The 22,558-nt window shown below is 45.9% G+C and overlaps 1 protein-coding gene across 3 annotated transcripts in view; it reads left to right on the top strand.

The window, feature by feature from the left end:
* The first annotated feature begins 282 nt into the window (after positions 1–282).
* Positions 283–22,558, top strand: part of SYVN1 (synoviolin 1) — an 87,752-nt gene continuing 65,476 nt past the window's right edge. For 2 of the 3 annotated variants that reach the window (XM_073554507.1, XM_073554506.1), the window contains exons 1-3: positions 283–474; positions 6,799–6,954; positions 7,489–7,581. In XM_073554507.1, the coding sequence (XP_073410608.1) occupies positions 298–474; positions 6,799–6,954; positions 7,489–7,581 (426 nt within the window). In that variant the 5' untranslated portion in view covers positions 283–297. Of the gene's footprint in view, positions 475–703; positions 847–6,798; positions 6,955–7,488; positions 7,582–22,558 lie in introns of those variants that run through there. The other variant, XM_073554508.1, reaches the window with a different exon arrangement.

Raw genomic sequence — 22,558 nt, 5'->3', positions numbered from 1 at the left:
CCCGAAAACTGTCGGCCCCCATTGAACAGCAAGTTACCCCTATAACCCTTTAAAGTATTAAAATATCTCCTTTTGTTTTCTAAAATGACACCATTAACTGGTAGAGAAGCCCGAAACTGATAATGGAGTGAACTTTGCACATCCCCATAATCATGTACACCACACACAGCAGCGTCTACTCTACAAATTATCCGCCTAGCAACCAGGGAAAACCCGCCTTCATCTATTGGACCGCGTCAGCCGCTGCAGCCTTTATCTTTTTTCCTATTGGCTCACTTATTATCATGCTAACCAATCATGTGCAGCCACGGGTCTACAGTCTCAGGAAAGCTGTCAGGAGCACAGAAAAGACCCGACAACAGTGTTTTTCTAGACTTCAATGGAAATGATGGCAAATCCACAATTTACAGCCTAAACCTATTACAGACTGAGCATAGGTTCCGAACCCAGCAGCGGAAATCCCCAATGTTCCAGGTAAAAAAAAAACAACAACCCTATACACAAGCGTTTAGTTGGTACGCTCCTTTTAAGTAATGCACGGGATGGACGATACCATTGCAGACATAGGGGTTAATTTACTTACCTTTAGACAGCGAGCCAGACTTAAAAATACGTCTGTTTTATATATTTTTTTGATAAATATTAACTTTGTATAATATTTAGACCCACTACTATATAATGCGAGTGAATGTCAGCAGAATCGGTTTTTATGACCACCCCCTTACTTTCAGTTCAGATGGATGATTCCAAGCGGAAGTGAGGTGTCTTGACTTGAGCGCTTCCTGTTTTGGGGTGTTAGTGACAGCAACAGCTGGGAAGAGTTCAGATCATCTGTCACTGGCTGGGGTAATGCTTCTTGTCTGGTCTGTGATTAGTGTGGGCACATAAAGGCTACAGGGGGGCTTGGGAGCGCACTTTACTGCACTGCTGTGCTGCACAGGAGATGGGCATGGCAGGGACATGGTGTAGTCTTTGCTGCCTATTCACACCAGATGTTTCTCTTCAGATTTTAGTAGCGTTTCTATGGCCAGAACAGACGTGAGATCTGCAGGGAAATATCTGATGACTATGGGCATAATGTCAGCAGGGATGTTTGGGCAGTGGCGGATTCCGTCTCCTTGGCATAATGATCATAGAGATCCCTGTGCGAGATCTGTTAGTAACCTGCGTTCTTATGTGTGCACACGTACAGCCGCCAGAATCCATAATACTGGAGGAATAATGCAGATTTTTGGTGACGTTGATCCATTTTTGGGACTTTGCAGCAGATTACTAAAAAGCCTGTGCCCTTAGACTGCAGCAAAGTACAAATTAGGAGATCTCCTAATATCTGTGCCCCAGCTGATAGTTACGCCGGTCTGGGGCACTGCACTAATGTGCGCCATGCTGCAGGCGTAAGAAAAACCACACAGATGTGCTGCATGGAGGCTACGTAGACAGGTCCACACTGGTTGGCTCAATAACCAATATATCGATCCCTGGGCAAAATGCTTTTACTCATCAGTGATTATTTTTGCACGCTGAGCCTTGTGTGCTGTTGTTTTCGTTAGAATCCAGATGTGATGATTAGTAATTAAGTGTTTGCACCTTTGCTGAATTGATCACACTGGCAGACACCGAAATAAAGAGGCCTCTGTGCTTGTACAGTATATGGGCCAATGGCGCATCATAATCAGGGCTGTGGAGTCGGTGTCATGGAAATTGAGGAGTCGGAGGTTTGGCTTACCGACTTCACAGCCCTGCTCATAATACACAATTCCACCTGCTCTGGAGGTGGTAGTGGCCCCCTTACCTCTGGGGCCCCTGTGGCTTGCACCAAAGATATATCTGACCCTGCGTGTTCAGTTCGATTTAATTTTGTGAATCGTATCAGATTTTGTGACTGTTGCAATTTTTTTCTGTCAATGTTTTAGGATTCTTATGATGAAACCTCCTATTAAGTAGAAGATTTTACTCTTAGGGTGTGTGCACACGCTGCAAATTCTGCAGCGGATTTGGCCGCTGCGGTGTACAGCAGCATTCTAACCTATGGCAAAAAAAAATCGCTTTGCAGACGCTGCAGAATTTTCCGCTCGGATTTGCTGCGGTTTCAAAAACGCAGAAAGAACTGACATGTTGATTCTTTCTTCGGATTCCGCTGCGGTTTGCCATCTCCTCCATTGTGGAGATGAAAAACCGCAGGGCAAAGCCACAGGCTAATTCGCAGGTAATACCGCAGGTCTTTTGACCTGCAGATTTACCTGCGGATTTTACAAAATCCGCAGAGCATTCCGCAGCGTGTGCACATACCCTTACTGTACACAGCGTTGGATGATCTTGCCTGCCAATATATTGAGAATCCCCCCCCCCCCATTATTTCATCATCCCTGTGCACTTTGCTTGGTTTAGAACTAACATTGCGTTTCCCTCCCTTTTTTTTTTTTTTTTTTTTTTTGCATTACATGATGGTCGCATTTGCTAAGATTAGTCGGGCAGATGCTAATTACAGGAAATCAAGTAAGATGCGGTAAGCCGGGGAGGCATCCTGTTATCAGATGTGTCCTGCAGGTGCATGGAAGTCATGCACTAGTAATGTCGCGGCTCACTGCCTTCATGACTCTCACATGGTGACCTGCTGCCTCTATACCCTGTTGTGATGATGTTGGGGTGTACTGTCACAGTAGAATTACTTCACATGGTATTTTAATGCCGACTATTGTGTATAATGTGAAAGCCCCAAAACCTGTATACTTTGTACAGTCAGCTCATAGATTTTAGTAGGCGCCATGTAATGCATTGATTATCCTGTGGGTGCGCTGCAGGGAAATTGAGCTCTTGCTACCAGTTCTGGAGGTCCCATCAGTGGGATACCCAGTGATCAGCCCTCTCCTAACCAATAGGGCTTGCTTTTAGTGCACTACGCATTTAGGCTAAGTGCACACGCTGCGGATTGCTCTGCGGTTTTCCCCTGCGGTTTATCACCTCTACAATGGAGGAGATGGTAAACCGCAGCAGAATCCACAGAAAAGAAGTGACATGTCATTTCTTCCTGCGGATTCAAAACCGCAGCTTTCCCACAGTTAAAAATCCGCAGCATGTGCACAGCAGATTGTAATTCACATACATTTACATGCTACTGTACACTGTCTGCAGGACTGCTGCGTGTGCACATAGCCTTAGTTTGCAACCTCATGTTCTAAATGGTACAGATGGTCTGTATGCGGCCAAAGGATGTATGGGTGTAATCATGTTGCTGGCACGTGCAGTTTAAGAACTCGTGCCTATAGAGAACCTGTGACCAGTTTTTGCTCTTTTTTTTCCTGGTGCTCCCCTGAATTTTTTTGTTTAAAAATCTGGCATACTGGAGGTGTGCACTTCTTCTTTATTTACCGTAGTTAAAGTTAGATCCAGCTCACCTTAGGAGACATCTCGGAAGTGTTCAAGGCCCGGAAACGCCGTGTCAAGGCATGGAACAACCATAGAATGAAGATGGCAGAGGACAAAAGCTGCTATACTGCTAGACGAAATGCGATGTCAATGCGTTTCGGGTGACAGCCACCCTTGGTCATGATTTTGTCCAGCTGTATTGCTGATTTTGTCTTCTGCCATGCACTTTGTGTGAATAAAAGCCTATCCACTGTTCGTTGAGTTGGATCATCTTCCTTTTTATGTAGTACTAATTTTTATGGTCTTTACAAAAGGTTGTTACTCACAGCAGAGCAGCCTAAAGACACGCCCCTGAGGATCCTGTGAACTACTTTAATAAAGATCAAAAAATATTAGCTCTAAATAATAAGGTCCATATTTTTAGAATGGTATTGTGGATTGTAAAAAAAAAAAAAAATGGGGAGCAGCAGAAATAAAATAAGAGCAAAAACTTGACATTTTTGCGCAGGTGACTGGTCCTTTTAAAGGGATTCTATAAAATGTTGTAATCACTGAGGCCATAGAAGGAAGCTGTTTAAGAGTTGTTAGACCTCTTCACATGGCACAAGCACTCAAGAGATCTATATTTTACATCTTTTATACAGTATATCACAAAAGTGAGTACACCCCTTACATTTTTGTAAATATTTTATCTTTTCATGGGACAGCACTAGATATGAAACTTTGATATGTAAAGTAGTCAGTGTACCACTTGTATAGCAGTGTAAATATGGTGAGTACACCCCTAAATGAAAATGGCCAAATTGTGCCCAATTAGCCATTTTCCCTCCCTTGTGTCACAAGGCCTCATGTATGAATGGGGAGCAGATGTGGTAAACTTGGTGCTATCGCTTTCACACTCTCTCATACTGGTCAGTGGAAGGTCAACATGGCTCCTTATGGCAAAGAACTCTGAGGATTTGGAAAAAAGAATTGCTGCTCTACATAAAGATGGCCGAGGCTATAAGAAGATCGCCAGCACCCTTACACTGAGCTGCAGCACGGTGGCCAAGACCATACAGCGGTGTAACAAGACAGGATCCACTCAGAACTGGCATCACCATGGTCGACCAACCACAGAAGTTGAGCGCACGCGCTCAGCTTCATAGCCAGAGGTTGTCTTTTCAAAATAGATGTAAGATTGTTTCAGGGGTGGGAGGTCCGCCTGTTGATGCTCAGACCATACGCCAAACACTGCATCAAATCGGTCTGCATGACTTTCATCTGAGAAGGAAGCTTCTTCTAAAGATGATGCACAAAAAAGTCTGCAAACAGTTTGCTGAAGACAAGCAGACGAAGGACATGGATTACTGGAACCATGTCCTGTGCTCTGATCAGACCAAGATAAAGTTATAGGGTTCAGATGGTGTCAAGCGTGTGTGGCGGCAACAAAGTGAGGAGTACACAGACAAGTGTGTATTGCCTACAGTTAGACATCATGGTGGGAGTGTCATGGTTTGGGGCTGCCAGATGTGGAGAGCTACAGTTCATTGAGGGAACTGTGAATCGTGACATACTGAAGTAGAACATGATCCCCCTTTATCTTCGGAAACTGGACCACAGGGCAGTATTCCAACATACCCCAAACGTACCTCCAAGATGACCACTGCCTTGTAAAGGTGCTGGACTGGCCAAGCATGTCTGCAGACCTAAGCCCTATTAAGTATCTGTGGGGCATCCTCAAACAGAAGGTGGAGGAATGCATGTTGATGTCATCATGGAGGAGTTGCCAAGGATTCCAGGGTCCACCTATGAAGCTCTAGTGACCTCCATGCTCAAGAGAGTTAAGGCAGTACTTGAAAATAATGTTGGCCACACAAAATATCCATACTTTGGGAACAATTTGGCCATTTTCGCTTAGGATGTACTCCCTTTTGTTGCCAGTGCTCTAGACATTATTGGCTGTGAGTTATTTAGAGTGCACCAAGTTTACACTTGTACAAGCTGCACACTGACTACTTTACATTGTATCAAAGTGTCAGATCTTCAGTGATGTCCCATGAAAAGATAAAATATCTACAAAAATGTGAAGGGTGTACTCACTTTTGATATACTGTATATGTGTACACAGATACTCTCATCCAGCTGTACAATTTTCTGCCATATCTGCCTATACGTCTGCTCCAAGATGCAGTAAGGCACCTCTTGGAGTCGGCATTAAAGCGAATCTGTCACCTATTTTTTGGTATATAAGATGCGGCCACCGCTATCGGACTTATCTACAGCATTACAGAATGCTGTAGATAAGCCCCCGATGTAACTTGAAAGAGAAGAAAAACTAGTTAGATTATGCTCACCCAGGTCATGAGGGTGTCGCGGTTCGGTGCTTCTCATCTTGTAGCAATGACGTCCTCTTCTTTGCTTCCTGTCGCGGCGCAGGCGCACTGCAGAGTACTGCAAGTGCACAGGCGCCGGAAGAGGTCTGACGCCTGAACACTGCAGTACTCTGCTCTGCCCTCAACAGGCTAGAGCAGTGCGCCTGCGCCGGAGCCGCAACGGGAAGCAAAGAAGAGGACATCATCGCTAGAAGATGGGAGGTGCCGGACCGCGACACCCTCCAGACCGGACCCGGACCGCCCCTGGTCAGTATAATCTAACTTGTTTTTCTTCTCTTTCAGGCTACATCGGGGGCTTATCTCCAGCATTACAGAATGCTGTAGATAAGCCCCTGATGGCAGTGGCAGCAGCTTATATACCAAAAAATAAGTGACAGATTCCCTTTAAATAGACACATATTGCTGGAAATTACATCCGACAAAGTGATTCTGTTTGCATCATTACAGTCAATGGCCCCATCAGTGTGTACACCTATATCCAATTTTTCCAGAGCTTCAGATGTAAGCCCCAATGGATTCACTAACATGATGGTAAAACACAATGTGAACATGGCCTTGGGGACCAGCTGTCTGTACCTGATGTTTGACGGTCCTCCCCATCTTTTTCACATTGGTGATGGCATATTCTGTCATGTACTGAAGATCTTGTATGTTATGGTTCGGTATCTTTGTAAAGAAGTGTTGAAGGTAATTGGACTTGTCTTGGATATTTATTTGTTACCAACCCTCCCCTGTCATCACTGCAAAGAAGTAGAATCTGGACTGGCTCCTGATTGTACGACTGTCCCACCAAATTTATAAGACCTTACAAAAACGACCTGGGTGAATGATTTTTAAGATTTTAGCTGTTGAATGTTATAGAATGTGTGATGGCTGACTATAAGTTGCAGAATTTCAGCTGCTGCCATTTTCGGAGTTCCCCTTGTAAAATTACCTCTATAAATGTATCAGTCAACATGCAGCTTCTGGTTTGTTTGGCTTTAGGGTAAGCCTTGTAGAACCTCCTCTGATGTTTTGCTAAGTACATAAAGCATTAAATTTGTCTTTTTTTGCACAGGGTCCTGCCCCTCCCTTGACCGCCAAGATGAGGACAGCCATGATGACAGGTGCCAGCTTGGCTCTTACGGCTGCGGTGGTGGCTCACGCTTATTACCTCAAGCACCAATTCTATCCAACAGTTGTGTATTTGACCAAGTCAAGTCCCAGTATGGCTGTGAGTAACTGCTCTGGAATACACACAAAGTAAAGATTTCATATTTCTATGTGCATCGCTTGAACTCTTGAATTGTATCACGCAGCCATGTTTCCGAATGCGGACCACGATGCACAAACTGGCCACAACCTTGGAGGTTGCTGATTTCTGGTCAGGAGACCTGTGGCCAGTCCATACATCATAATCCATATTTAGGAGATGGCCAGGGACCATACAGCTTGGGTGACTAGTTCAAGAGGCTGGTCGCTGGTGGCTTGTCCCCTGCCCCACTCCACATGAGCGACAGATCTCCATACGTGTGTGTATATTGAGAAACCTGACAGCCTAGGTGATCGGGACAGGGAGAGGCCACCAGGGACCGGCCTCGGAATAGTCATCCAAGCTCCCATGCAGCATCCATAGATGTTGTCCTCCAACCTCACTAGACCCATGGATGGTACATCTGTGTGGATGCCCTGCTTCCATGTTAGTGCACATCTGTATGAATGAAATGTATTGTTTTCATAGCTAGTTTCTTTTTCACTGTTCCCTTAGGTGCTCTATATACAAGCGTTTGTCCTGGTCTTCCTCCTAGGCAAGTTTATGGGCAAAGTGTTTTTTGGTCAGCTGCGAGCAGCTGAGATGGAGGTAAGTTTTGTAGCGGGGATTATGGGATTTGTGAGCTCGGCATTAGGCTGGGTTTAACAAGCTTACATTCCAGATATTGTGAATATTCATCTTCTGATCCATTGATTGCTGTTTTTTATATGGGATGGAAACCATCCCTACATAATATGCGTTGCTGATTACAACTCATTGGAGGCTCATTCATTGCATCGGTGAGGTCAGAAAAATCCAGAGTCCTTTATATGGCGTCACTGTGGTTAGATGCAGGTTGGGTTGGGTAATCTGATCAAACACCACTCGATGGCTGGTTTCTCACTTAATCTTTCAAAGTGAAGTCCAGCAATTCCTTTATATCTTCAGTCCATTCCTCCATTAATGAAATATCAGAGATTGAATTGATATTAAAATGACACTGAAGGACTAAGGTAGATCTGACTCCTCCGTCACTCCAGCTCTATTCCCTGCCCAGTGCCGCCCCTCCTGCTTGACTGACAGGTTTTTGTTTTTGGTTTTTTTTTCCCCAAGAAATCACACAGGGCAGGTAATAGAGCTGGAGTGACAGAGGCTTCAGATCTACCATGGCTCTTCAACCTCATTTGTATATCAATTCAATTGCTGTTTTCTCAGTAAAGGAGGAATGGACTGGTCATGTAAAGGTATTGCCAAACATGTCTTTGAAAGGGCTACATGCACATATAAGTAACTTTGGGGGTGAAATCCTGCTGACAAAGTCCTTACTAACCCCTTTCTGACCTTGGACGCAGTCGTACATCCAAGGTCAGATCCCCACCCCAAACGCTGATAGCGGCATTTAACAAGCGCTTCCGGCCGCCGGGCCGGAAATACACCCATTGCTGACCCCCGTCACGTGATCGGGGTCAGCGATGCGTTGGCATAACAACCAGGGCTCTCCTGGAGACCTCTATGGTTGTTGATGCCGGATTGCTATGAGCGCCACCCGATGCTGTAATTCTGCTACATATAGGCGATCTGATCATCGCCTCTATGTAGCAGATCTAGTTGTGGCAGCTTCTAGCCTCCCATAGAGACTATTGAAGCATGCCAAAATAAAAAAAAAAAAAAAAATTTTTATAAATATGAAAAAAAAAATATAAAAGTTTAAATCTCCCCCCTTTTGCCCTATTCAAAATAAAACTATTAAAAAAAACAACACACATACACATATTGGGTATCGCTGCGTTCAGATCTATCAATAAAAAAAAAAAGGATTAAACCGATCACTAAATGGCGTAGTGGGGAAAAGATCAAAACGCCAGAATTACTTTTTTTTGTTTTTCCAGGACGTCCCCCTGACAACACCATGGAGGACGTCCTCCTCCTCCTCCTTGCAGGGACAGGAAAAGCACACGAGAGGTTAAAAGGCTCCGTCCCACCCCATTTCCCTCAGTGTTTTTCCTGTCTCTGCATGGAGGAACACGCGAGAGGAAGCGCTGCAGTGCTTACCAGAGGGCCCAGGGGCATCGTGCGGCCAGTCCAATCATTCCCCCTGTCAAGACGCCCAGGGCCAAAACTCTCCGGTGGGGAGTCCCTCTGCCCCAAAGGCCAGGAGCAGAACGACGCTCCTGGAGGGAGCTTCTCCTCCCGGTGGGAGGCTCTCGGCTCCAACAGTGGCCGCCATGGTGGCGAAGGCTGGTCCCCCGCAGGCAGCTGGCCGAGCGGGCGCCGGCATCAGGAAGCGGCCGGAGCGATTCCCGGCCTATCGCGGGAGAATTGCGCGTCACTTCCGGTGACGTCACAGGCCGGGATTGAATCTCGGCGCGCGCTCCAGGAGCCCAGCGTCTCTCTGGAAGCGTGGACAACAGGAGGAATGGATACCGAACTGGCGAACGGAGGGGTAAGTGCGCCTGGCGCAGGTCACCCTCCCCATCCTCCGCAGCCCAGGACAAGGGACCTAACTACCCTAGCCTTTAATCATAGGATAAGGGAACCCCATCAGCCCCCCCAACAGTGGCTAAAGACCCGGTCAAGGCCGCATCTAAGTCAGTCAGATGCCCAATATGCAGGGTAAAGCTGCCACACGTATACCAAAACCCTCTGTGGACCCTGCATGTCAAGGGTGATAAGAGATGAGCAGCCGTCCCTCCTATCCAAGATGAGATCTTTGATACGGGAGGATGAGGGGTCAGACTTCCGAGACTCGGATCCAGAGGAGGAAGGAGAGATCCCGGCGGACAGGCAGGATCAAGGCAGGAAATACCTGTTTAGATTAGAGGACACGGACGAGTTGGTCCAGGCGGTGAGGACCACCATGCAGATTGAGGAAGTTCCTAAGCCGCAATCTAGACAGGAACTGATGTTTGGAGGACTCGTGTCTCGAACGCAGACAGTGTTCCCTGTAAGTGAACACATCAAGACAATGGTCCTCGAGGAGTGGAAGGAGGCGGAACACCGACTTGTACTACCCCGTGACTTTAAAAGTCGACTGCCTTTCGATCCCAAGGAAACACGATCATGGGAGGAAGTTCCGAAGATCGACGTTCCTGTAGCCAGGGTTACCAAGAAGACCGTCTTCCTGTTCGAGGACTCATCAAGTCTCTGGGACCCGATGGACAGAAAGGCGGACGTTCTATTAAAAAGAACATGGGAGATTTTGGCGGCCCTCATCGGGGCTAACATAGCAGCCACCTCGGTGGCCAGGTCTATATTTTTGTGGTTGGGGCAGTTGGAGGAACACCTTACCAACAAGACACCTAGGTCCGAGATCCTAGCTTCCCTTTCCCTCATGAAGTCGGCCACGGCATTCCTATCAGATACGTTGGCCGAATCCGTAAGATTTGCAGCCAGAAACAGCTCCCTTTCTAATGCGGCCCGAAGAGCAGTCTGGCTTAAATCTTGGTCAGGAGATAATGCTTCTAAAGTAAAGCTCTGCTTCATTCCCTTCTCGGGCCTAAGGGTATTCGGACCAGCCCTGGATAATATCTTAGAGCTAGTGTCCGACAAAAATAAAGGTTTCCCAGAAGAGAAACCTAAGCGACCCCAGCCCTTTCGGAGAGGCCCCTTCTATAGGACACAGACCGACTCCAGAACCCAAGTCAGGTCAAATAGAGGCTCATGTGAAAGCCCCCACGGCCAGGGTGGGAGAAGCAAAGGCTCCCTGTTTGCGTCAACCTCCAGGTCTAGGTGGCAATGACGCAGGCCAGGAATCTCCAGGTGGGCATATTATGGACAACCTCTCCATACGTGGTACTCGCCACAGATGCCAGTACGTGGGGATGGGGAGCCCACGTAAAAGGGAAGATCTTCCAGGAGCAGTGTCATTCCTGAAGCACCAAGGAGGCCCCAGGCACCCACCGCTCCAGGCTCTAGCAGGGAGAATATTCTCCTGGGCAGAAAGAATAGACCTCTCAGTAACAGCAGTCCACCTAGAGGGTTCCCAAAATGTGGTAGCGGACTACCTAAGCAGACAACAGGTCTACCTGACAGAATGGGAACTGAACAAGGAGATTTTTATTCAACTGTGTCAGCGTTGGGGGACCCCCAGTATAGACCTGTTCACAAATCGAAGAAACGCAAAGGTCTCCAGATTTTATTCCCTGAACCCGGCAGACCAACCGGAGGGTGTAGATGCTCTGAGCCAGGCCTGGGAAGAACCCCTCTCTTACGCGTTCCCTCCACTAGCGCTCATACCGGCGGTACTAAGGAAGATCCGTGAGGACCGCGCAAAGGTGATAATGGTGGTTCCATACTGGGCAAAGAGAAGCTGGTTTCCCCTACTAGGAGCTATGGCAGTGGAAAGCAAAGTCGAACTTCCTCTGAAGAAAGATGTCATCCACCAGGGCCCGATCCGCCACCCGAATCCAGCAAGGCTTCACCTCTCAGCTTGGATCCTGAATGGAACATCCTGAAGGCAAAAGATTTGTCAGGTCATGGCTACCCAACAGGCCAGGAGGAAACCGATTACGTCCGCAATATACTGGAAGATTTGGAAGAGATTCTGTCTGGGCGGTGGCAGGTCCGACCTCGTGGATAGTACCCCTGACCTACCTAGTATCTTAAACTTCCTACAGTCAGGGTTTAATAAAGGTTTTAGGCCCAGCACTTTAAAAGTCCAGATTTCGGCCTTAAGCGCCAACTTCGATTACCCATTAGCTTCTCATCCCTGGGTAATAAGATTCATAAAGGCCACACAGCGTCTTCGCCCCACGATTAGACAGCTCACCCCGCCTTGGGACCTTGGTTTGGTGCTTGGGTTCCTATGTAGGGATCCCTACGTCCCCAATGAAGAGATGACTATCTCAACTCTCACTCGCAGAACGGCCTTCCTTGTAGCCATTACCACGGCCAAGTGAATAGGGGAAATCCAGGCTTTGTCCACCAGAGACCCGTATCTCCAGATTAGAGAAGATCGTATAATCTTGAGATTAGACCCCGGATTCGTTCCAAAGGTAGCCTCTTGCCAAAATATAAGCCAAGAGATAGTGTTACCATCCTTCTGTGACAATGCCCGTAATGAGAAGGAACAGCGTCTTCATTCACTGGACGTGAGACGCGCGGTTATAGACTATTTAGAGGCCACCAACAGTTGGTGTATTGACCCAAATCTATTTGTCCTTTTTGGGGGTAAAAATAGGGGGAAGAAAGCCCCTAAAGCAACCATCGCCAGATGGATTACTTCAGTAATCGCAGACGCCTACCAGGCCGAAGGCGCGAACCTGCCAGATAGGTTAAAGGCCCACTCTACAAGGGCAGTATCGGCCTCATGGGCCGAACGGGCGGGCGCCTCAGTTGACCAGATTTGTAGAGCAGCAACCTGGGCCAGACTTAATACATTCTGCAAGCACTACAAGCTTGAGGTGCTAGCTAGTCAGCAGACCGCATTTGGGAGAAAGGTTCTCCAGGCGGTAATCCCACCCTAGGGAGGTGCTTTGGTACTCTCCATGGTGCTGTCAGGGGGACGTCCTGGAAAATAGTTATTAGACCTACTGGTAATGATGTTTCCAGGAGTCCATCCTGACAGCACGGGTAGTTCCCTCCCTGTTATGTTACAATCATATTACATAATATATCATTAAAATTTTGCGTGCATTATCCACGCTGTGGTACTTGTTAAATCATTGAGGGAAATGGGGTGGGATGGAGCCTTTTAACCTCTCGTGTGCTTTTCCTGTCCATGCAAGGAGGAGGAGCACGTCCTCCATGGTGCTGTCAGGATGAACTCCTGGAAACCTCATTACCGGTAGGTCTAATACCTATTTTATTTTTTTTTTTTTGTCGCCGCGACATTGCATTAAAATGCAATAACTGGCGATAAAAAGAACGTATCTGCACATAAATGGTATCCTTAAAAACATCAGCTTGGTGCAAAAAAAAATAAGCCCTCGCCCAACCCCAGATCATGAAGAATGGAGGCGCTATGGGTATTGGAAAATGGCACAATTATTTATTTTTTTTGTAGCAAACCTTGAAATTTTTTTTTCAACAGTTAGATAAAAGAGAACCTAGACATGTTTGGTGTCTATGAACTCGTAATGACCTGGAGAATCATAATAGCAGGTCAGTTTTAGCATTTAGTGAGCCTAGCAAAAAAGACAAACAAAAAACGAGAGAGATTGCACTTTTTTTTGCAAATTTCACCGCACTTGGAATTTTTTTCCCCGTTTTTGAGTACACGACATGGTAAAACCAATGGTGTCGTTCAAAAGTACAACTCGTGTTATATGCTCAGCATAAGGACACTAAGTCCAAGCATAAACTATTCTTTACTCGCCAGTCGTATTTTGAGCTGAGAAACCAGGCAAGCAAACTCTTAGCCTATTTGGTGCGCCAACATAGCACCTCAAATACAATATTACAGATTCGTAAGCCGGATGATTCATTGGTATCTTCAACCGAAGAAATACTTGGCTGTTTTTATGATTATTACAGGTCATTATATGAATCTAAAAGTGACTGTGACAGCTTGGGGTGTTTAGACTATCTGTCAGATGTGACATTCCCTACATTAGACCCTGAACAACGGACCCTTATGGACGCTGAATTTACTGCAGAGGAGATAGAAAATGCCATAACAGACATGGCCTCCGGGAAGGCCCCAGGGCCGGATGGATTCCCTATTGATTTGTACAGTAAATATAGGGATATATTAACGCCACTTTTGGTTAAAGTATTTCGGGGAATATGGGAGGGGGAATCTGTGCCTGAATCCTTTTACGAAGCTAATATCATAGTGCTTAAGAAGGAGGGGAAGGACCGAATGTGGATCCTACCGACCTATCTCGTTGGTAAATGTGGACTATAAAATTTTTACTAAGATTCTAGCCACCAGACTGAATTCGATTATATTGAGCTTTATACATTCTGATCAAACAGGTTTTATGCCTGGTAAGAGCACTTCCATTAACATCAGAAGGATCCGGTCAATAGCCCAATATAGCTCTCTAATGCCAGACAACAAGTGGGCACTGGCATCGCTAGATGCTGCCAAAGCTTTTGACTCTTGAGTGGCCTTTCCTCTCTGCGTGCTTCCAAAGATATGGCTTTGGGGATAAATTTATAAAATGGATCAAAATACTATATATAAAGCCTGTATTATAGTGAACAACTCCGTGATGAAGCAGCGACTCAAGGAGAAGTCATTATTATGGGGGACTTCAACTACCCTGAAATACATTGGGGAACCGAAACCTGCAGTTCCAGCAAAGGTAATAGGTTTTTGACTACTATGAGAGACCATTACCTTTCACAACTGGTTCAGGACCCAACAAGAGGGGGGGCACTGCTAGACCTAATATTATCCAACAGGCCAGACCGCATATCAAATGTAAGGGTTGGGGGTCACTTGGGTAATAGTGATCACAAATTAATAAGTTTTCATGTATCCTTTAATAAGATGTGTAGTAGAGGGGTTACAAGGACACTAAACTTCAGGAAGGCAAATTTCCAACGGATGAGAGATGATCTTGGTGCAATTAACTGGGACGATATCCTGATACATAAAAATACACAAAGAAAATGGGAGACGTTTATTAGCATCCTGAATAGGACCTGTGCACAATATATACCGTATGGGAATAAACATGCTAGAAATAGGAGGAAACCACTATGGCTAAATGGAGCTGTAAGGGGCGCAATAAGAGATAAAAATAAAGCATTTAGAGAATTAAAGCAAGTAGGTAGTGATGAGGCATTAAATAAATACAGAAGATTAAATAAATTCTGTAAAAAGCAAATCAAGACAGCAAAGATTGAGACAGAGAGACTCATTGCCAGAGAAAGTAAAAATAATCCCAAAATATTCTTTAACTACATAAATAGTAAGAAGCTAAAAAATGATAGTGTTGGTCCCCTTAAAAATAGTCTGGGTGAAATGGTGGATGAGGAAAAAGCCAATATGCTAAATGACTTTTTTTCCAACAGTATTTACACAAGAAAATCCCATGATGGATAACATGATCAGGGATAAAAATTCTCCATTAAATGTCACCTGCTTAACCCAGCAGGAAGTACGGCGGCGTCTACAAATCACTAAAATTGACAAATCCCCGGGCCCGGATGGGATACACCGCCGAGTACTGCAGGAATTAAGCACAGTCATTGATAGACCACTATTTTTAATCTTTAAAGATTCCATAATAACAGGGTCTGTGCCACAGGACTGGCGTATAGCAAATGTGGTGCCAATATTCAAAAAGGGGACAAAAACTGAACTTGGAAATTATAGGCCTGTAAGTTTAACCTCAACTGTGGGTAAAATCCTGGAGGGTTTTCTAAGAGATACTATACTGGAGTATCTGGAGAAGAATAACCTTATGACCCAATATCAACCTGGGTTTACAAGAGACCGTTCCTGTCAGACTAATCTGATAAGCTTTTATGAAGAGGTAAGTTCCGGACTGGACCAAGGGAATCCAGTGGACGTGGTGTACATGGACTTTTCAAAAGCTTTTGATACGGTGCCACACAAAAGGTTGATACATAAAATGAGAACAATGGGGATAGGGGAAAATATGTGTAGGTGGGTTAAGAGCTGGCTCAGGGATAGGAAACAAAGGGTGGTTATTAATGGAGCACACTCGGACTGGGTCACGGTTAGCAGTGGGGTACCACAGGGGTCAGTTTTGGGCCCGCTTCTTTTTAACATATTTATTAATGACCTTGTAGGGGGCATAGAGAGTAGAATTTCAATATTTGCAGATGACACTAAACTCTGCAGGGTAATTAATACAGAGGAGGACAATTTTATATTACAGGAGGATTTATGTAAACTAGAAGCTTGGGCTGATAAATGGCAAATGAGCTTTAATGGGGATAAATGTAAGGTCATGCACTTGGGTAGAACGAACAAGTTGTATAATTATGTGCTTAATTGTAAAACACTGGGCAAAACAGTCACTGAAAAAGACCTGGGTGTATGGGTGGACGACAAACTCACATTTAGTGGCCAGAGTCAAGCAGCTGCTGCAAAGGCAAATAAAATAATGGGATGCATTAAAAGAGGCATAGGTGCTCATGAGGAGAACATAATTTTACCTCTATATAAGTCACTAGTGCGACCACACTTAGAATACTGTGTACAGTTCTGGTCTCCGGTGTATAAGAAAGACATAGCTGAACTGGAGCGGGTGCAGAGAAGAGCGACCAAGGTTATTAGGGAACTAGGGGGTCTGCAATACCAAGACAGGTTATTACACTTGGGGTTATTTAGTTTGGAGAATCGAAGGCTTAGGGGTGATCTTATTACAATGTATAAATATATGTGGGGACAATACAAAGACCTTTCTAATGATCTTTTTACTCTTAGACCTGTGACGGGGACAAGGGGGCATCCTCTACGTCTGGAGGAAAGAAGGTTTAAGCATACTCACAGACGCGGATTCTTTACTGTAAGAGCAGTGAGACTATGGAACTCTCTGCCATATGATGTTGTATTGAGTGATTCACTACTAAAATTTAAGAAGGGACTGGATGCCTTTCTTGAAAAGTATAATATTACAGGGTATATACACTAGTCTCCTTAATATTGCGTTGATCCAGGGAGCTAGTCTGATTGCCGTATGTGGAGTCGGGAAGGAATTTTTTTCCCCAATGTGAAGCTTACTGTTGCCACATGGGTTTTTTTGCCTTCCTCTGGATCAACATGTTAGGGCAAGTTAGGATAGGATATGGGTTGAACTAGATGGACTTAAAGTCTCCCTTCAACCTTAATTACTATGTTACTATGTGTCTTGAGTCTTTTCCATTGCATAGGGGGACTCGTCAAGGTTCCCCCCTCTCCCCGGCCCTATTTGCTCTTGCTATTGAGGCATTGGCAATACGTATTAGATCTTCCCCTGGTATTAAAGGTATAAATATAGCGGGTCAGGTAGACACCATTGGTCTATATGCTGACGATATGGTGATATTCATGGATGAAGCGGAGGAGACTCTACCACAAGTAATTGCCATTATAGATAGATTCAGTAAATACTCAGATCTATATATAAATTGGGAGACGTCCGCTCTGCTACCCCTTTCTCATGCCCCAATGCCCCAGCTAGAAGCTCTCTCCTCGCTGCCTATTGTATCTAGTTTTAAATATTTGTATGTATGTGTGTGAATATATATATATATATATATATATATTGTTGTGAGTCAAAATAGTACACTTGACTCACAACTCAATATTCACCCTTTGCTGGAACTAGTTAAAATGAAATTCACAACATTGAGCAAACTCCCGCTGTCTGTGGCCGGACGTATAAACCTAGTTAAAATGATATTACTCCCAAAAGCTTATCTTCTCCCTTCAGCATAGTGCTGTTATAGTACCCAAGTCCTTTGTAAATCTCAATTCCCAGATCATATCTTTCATCTGGGGGAAAACTAGGCCCAAACTTAAATTGACCACCCTGCAAAGACCAAAAAAGGGAGGTGGGGTGGCGTTACCAGATTTTTTCTTAAACTATTTGGCTGGGCAAGCTAAAGCTTTAAATACATGGATGCCGGGTAGTTGCCTCTCCAATTCGGAAAGCCACCTATTCCATACAGCGCGAACTGCCTGCCCACTGGGTTTCCTTGTGTTAGAGAGGACTAATGTCCCTCGTCTACTACCCTTGCTCTGACTGGCGCGATTAGTATGGAGACAAATTAAGAAAGCGATTGGGTTTAAAGATTTTATAGCTGAAATACCCCTGTGGAATAATGACTATTTCCCAGAACTACTGAACCACCCATCCACTGTTTTTTGGATGCAACATAATGTCACCTCGATGGGAGACTTATATGACCAGGGGACCTTGGTGTCTTTTGAGCAATTACAGGTTGCACATGATATTCCGAGATCCCAGTTTTTCCGTTATTTACTTCAATCACATATGAGATGTAGGGGTGTGGACCGTACTATTTCGTCTCTGCCTCTGATAGGAATCCTTAATTCGCAGGGTCCCCAGGGTCTCCTCTCCTCTTTATACACGTACATGCTGTCGGTGGGAACGGAATCTGCTATAAGCTCTATTAAAAGGAAATGGGACAGACTCATCCCTGATGCTCAGGGAGAGGAGTGGGAAGAGATCCTGGAATCTCCGATCGGAGTATCACCATCTATTAATAATAGAATGATACAGCTGTATATAATTAATCAATCATACTTAACTCCGACACGACTTTTCAGGATGGGTCGAATTCAATCGTCAGAATGTCTGCGATGTCATTCACCAGATGCGGATTTTGTTCATATGATCTGGCAATGTCCTATTATTTTACATTACTGGAAAGAGGTGACCTTGCTTTTGTCATACTTGATGTGGGCCCCAGTTAATAATAATAATAATAATAATAATAATCTTTATATAGCGCCAACATATTCCGCAGCGCTTTACAGTTTAACAGTTTCAAAACACAAGTCATAAGTAACAACGCTAACAATACAATAATTAAAGCAAAATAAGACGAAATAAGACGACCCTGCTCGTGAGAGCTTACATGTGAGGGAGATACAGAGTACAGGTGTGTATTTACAATGGTGTATTTACAATGAAGGTCCAGCCATCTTGCGGGAGTGAAGGATGGATGGAGATAGTGAATGGGCTGCACACTTACACAGAGAATGACTTTGATTAGTGAATGTGATAGGCCGCTCTGAACAGGTGTGTTTTGAGGGAGCGCCTAAAACTATGCAAATTGTGGATAGTCCTGATTTCTTGGGGTAGAGCATTCCAGAGGATAGGAGCAGCACGGGAGAAGTCTTGGAGTCGGGAGTGGGAGGTACGGATTAGTGCAGAGGTTAGTCGAAAGTCGTTTGCAGAGCGCAGCGATCGGCTAGGCCGATAGACAGAAATGAGAGAAGAGATGTAAGGGGGTGCCGCACTGTGGAGAGCTTTGTGGGTGAGAACAAGTACTTTGAATTGGATCCTATAATGAATGGGCAGCCAATGTAAGGACTGGCGAAGAGCGGACGCGTCCGAGTACCGATTACCCAGATGGACGATCCTGGCCGCCGCATTAAGTATGGACTGGAGAGGGGATAGTCGAGTGACGGGGAGGCCAATTAATAGAGCGTTGCAGTAATCCAGGCGAGAGTGGATCAATGCAACAGTGAGGGTTTTTGTTGTTTCCATAGTGAGAAAAGGGCGGATTCTAGAGATGTTCTTTAGGTGTAGGCGGCAAGAGCGGGCAAGGGATTGTATATGGGATGTGAAGGAGAGATTGGTGTCAAACATAACACCCAGACAGCGCACCTGCTGCCGGGGTGTTATTGTGGTACCACCCACGGAGAGGGAAATGTCAGATTTAGGGAGGTTAGTAGACGGCGGGAGCAGAAGTAGTTCAGTTTTGGAGAGGTTGAGTTTCAGATAGAGAGCGGACATAATATTGGAGACTGCGGACAGACAGTCACTGGCGTTCTGTAGTACAGCGGGGGTAAGGTCGGGGGAAGACGTGTATAGTTGTGTGTCATCAGCATAAAGATGGTACTGAAAGCCAAATCTGCTGATGGTCTGTCCAATTGGGGCCGTGTAGAGAGAGAAAAGAAGGGGGCCAAGGACTGAGCCCTGAGGTACCCCGACAGGAAGAGGAGATGACGTGGAGCCAGAGAACAAAACACTGAAGGAGCGGTCAGAGAGATAGGAAGAGAACCAGGAGAGTGCAGTGTACTTAATGCCTAGTGACTGGAGCCTAGAGAGTAGGAGATGGTGGTCAACAGTATCGAAAGCTGCAGATAGGTCAAGAAGAATGAGCAGAGAGTGGTCACCGTTACGTTTTGCTGTCAGAAGGTCATTGGTCACTTTGATGAGTGCAGTTTCAGTCGAATGCTAGGGGGCGGAAGCCGGACTGTGAAGGGTCTAGAAGGGAGTGAATGGAGAGGTAACGGGTAAGGCGGGAGTAAACTAGGCGTTCCAATAGTTTAGAGATGAAGGGGAGATTGGAGACTGGTCTGTAGTTGTTTGTGAAGGATGGGTTGAGAGCAGGTTTCTTTAGTAATGGAGTAACGTTGGCGTGTTTGAAGGAGGATGGGAAAATGCCCGAGGAGAGGGAGAGATTAAAGATTGTAGTTAGGTGGGTTGTGACGACTGGAGAGAGAGACTGGAGGAGATGTGAGGGAATGGGGTCGGTAGTGCATGTAGTCGGACGAGAGGAGTCTGGAGACTTCTTCTTCTGTGATGGGATCAAATGTGGAGAGTGAGCCAGGGGAGATGTAGGAAGGGATGGGAGTCACAGCACTTGGTGGTTGGGAGCAGATTTCTTGACGGATATTATCTATTTTTTCTGTAAAGTGGGAGGCCAGGTCATCGGCACAAATGTCTGTGATAGGGGCTTGTGCTTTTGGCCTGAGGAGGGAGTGAAAAGTGTCAAAAAGTTTCTTGGGGTTGTTGGCTAGTGAGGAGATCAGGGTGGTGAAGTAGGTCTGTTTGGCAAGGTGAAGGGCAGTGTTATAGGTTCTTAACATAAATTTGAAGTGGATGAAGTCTTCTGGTGTGCGGGTTTTTCTCCATAGGCGTTCAGCACTCCTGGAGCATCGCTGGAGAAGTTGAGTTTGCGATGTGAGCCAGGGCTGTTTTACTCTGTGTTTGGAGGTTCTGACGGTGAGGGGAGCTACTTGGTCAAGTGTGCTTCTAAGAGTGTCATTGTAGTGATGAACAGCCAGATTAGGACAGGAAAGAGAGGAGATTGGGGACAGAGATGAGTGTAGGGAATCTGAAAGTGTCTGAGGGTTAATAGCTTGTAGATTTCTGACTGTGTGGTAGGTAGGAATGAGCTGGGGTGGGCGAGGATTTGTGAGCGTGAAGGAGAGAATGTTGTGGTCAGAGAGTGGAAGCGGTGAGTTGTTTAGGTGGGAGATTGAACAGAGCCGGCAGAAGACCAGATCAAGGGTGTTACCGTCCTTATGTGTCTCAGAGGTTGAAAGCTGTGAGAGGCCTAGAGAGGTGGTTAGTGATAGAAGCTGGGATGCAGATGTGGAAGCAGGGCTGTTAATGGGGATGTTGAAGTCTCCCAGGATGAGGGTTGGTAGTTCTGAGGACATGAAGTGTGGCAGCCAGGCTGAAAAGTGGTCAAGGAAGTGGGTGGGTGAGCCTGGGGGCCGGTATATGACCGCTACCCTGAGGGAGAGGGGACGGAAGAGCCTGATGGTGTGGACCTCAAAAGAAGGGAATAAGAGTGATGGGACTGGGGGGATGACCTGGAAAGTGCATTGTGGGGACAGGAGTATGCCAACTCCACCACCAGGTCTGTTTGTGTACCACTGGTCTGCTTGTTTGGGGTATGGGATGAGGAGAATTGGGGTCATTATGACGGGATTTTTCTGCATGAAAAACTATTTATGGCACGGAAGGTGTTGGCACTACGGTGGATGGTGGGTTCATGTCCCTCCCTTAGAATGTGGATTGACCTGGTGAACTCGATTGTTCCATACGAACGTACGCTTTATCAAAATAGGGGATGCCTGGGCAAGTTTGAGAAGATCTGGGAGAGGTGGAATTCCTCTCACCTTACTTTGCAAAATTGAGACATCATATGTGAGATAACATGATATAAGATACTAGGCTGCGCAGTAGTAGGCACCAGTTGATGTAGTTTAGGAATGTTCTTTATTATCTGAAAGAATAATATGATAACAGCTGGTGAAAGTCAACTGATATACATACTTCACAATGTGTAACCGGTTGGCTGTTTCCTGTATACTTGAAAGGCTAATGTTCTTTATTATCTGCATGAACAATATGATACAATATGATAAAAACCTGTGAAAGTCAACTGTATAACCGGCTGTTTTCTGTATATTTGTAAGGGCTATGCGTGTATTTTATCATAAGCCAATATGTATGTTATTCTCCTTTACTCTGTCGCCTAATTGGGGGACACAGAACCTTGGGTGTTATGCTGCTGTCCACTAGGAGGCGACACTATGCATAATCTGAAAAAGATTAACTTTGGCTACTCCTCTGCAGTATACACACCTGGACGGCGTCAGCCTTCTCCAGTTTTTGCTTAGTGTCGCAAGGAGGCACACCTTTTTTCTTCCGTTTTTTTTCCTTTTTTTTCACGGAAATACAGATGAAGAAAAGTGGGTCTCCAGCGAGACTCCCGGCATGGCTCCCTCCTCGGTCCCCTATTAGGGGTACCCGGTTGAGGTCGAGGTGGTTTTTCCCCATGTCGCTCCCTCCCCAGTCCCTCGGGTCCTGGTTCGAGGTCGAGACCCCCCTCCTTCCCCAACCCCTCTAAGGGGTCTGGGTTGAGGTTGAGGCGAGGATGAAGACCCCCTGACGGTGACAGACGCACCCTCCCTAATCCCCCGCAGGGGGTATTAGGTTGAGACGCCTCAGGTAGGGTCGGAGATCAGGCAGCATTCCGCAGCTTCCAGGGACCCCAGGCCGGCTGAGGGATCCTGTTGGGGCCGGGGGAGGGTGCGGACTGGATGGCACAGCAGAGACAGGGTTTTTCTGCGTCCCTGTCTCTGCAACAGCAGCGGCTCCATAGCGCTTCAGGGGCACCCCATACAAAAACCGCTGCCCCTGCTACCCCCACCGCTATCCAGTCGACCATTCTGGGGGGGGTCTGGTAC

This window comes from Dendrobates tinctorius, unplaced genomic scaffold (assembly GCF_039654945.1).
Source record: "Dendrobates tinctorius isolate UK_male_01 unplaced genomic scaffold, ASM3965494v1 ptg000211l, whole genome shotgun sequence".
Classification (NCBI taxonomy): domain Eukaryota; kingdom Metazoa; phylum Chordata; class Amphibia; order Anura; family Dendrobatidae; genus Dendrobates; species Dendrobates tinctorius.
Note: the sequence above shows the minus strand (reverse complement) of the source record. Positions and strands in the feature narration are given on the sequence as shown.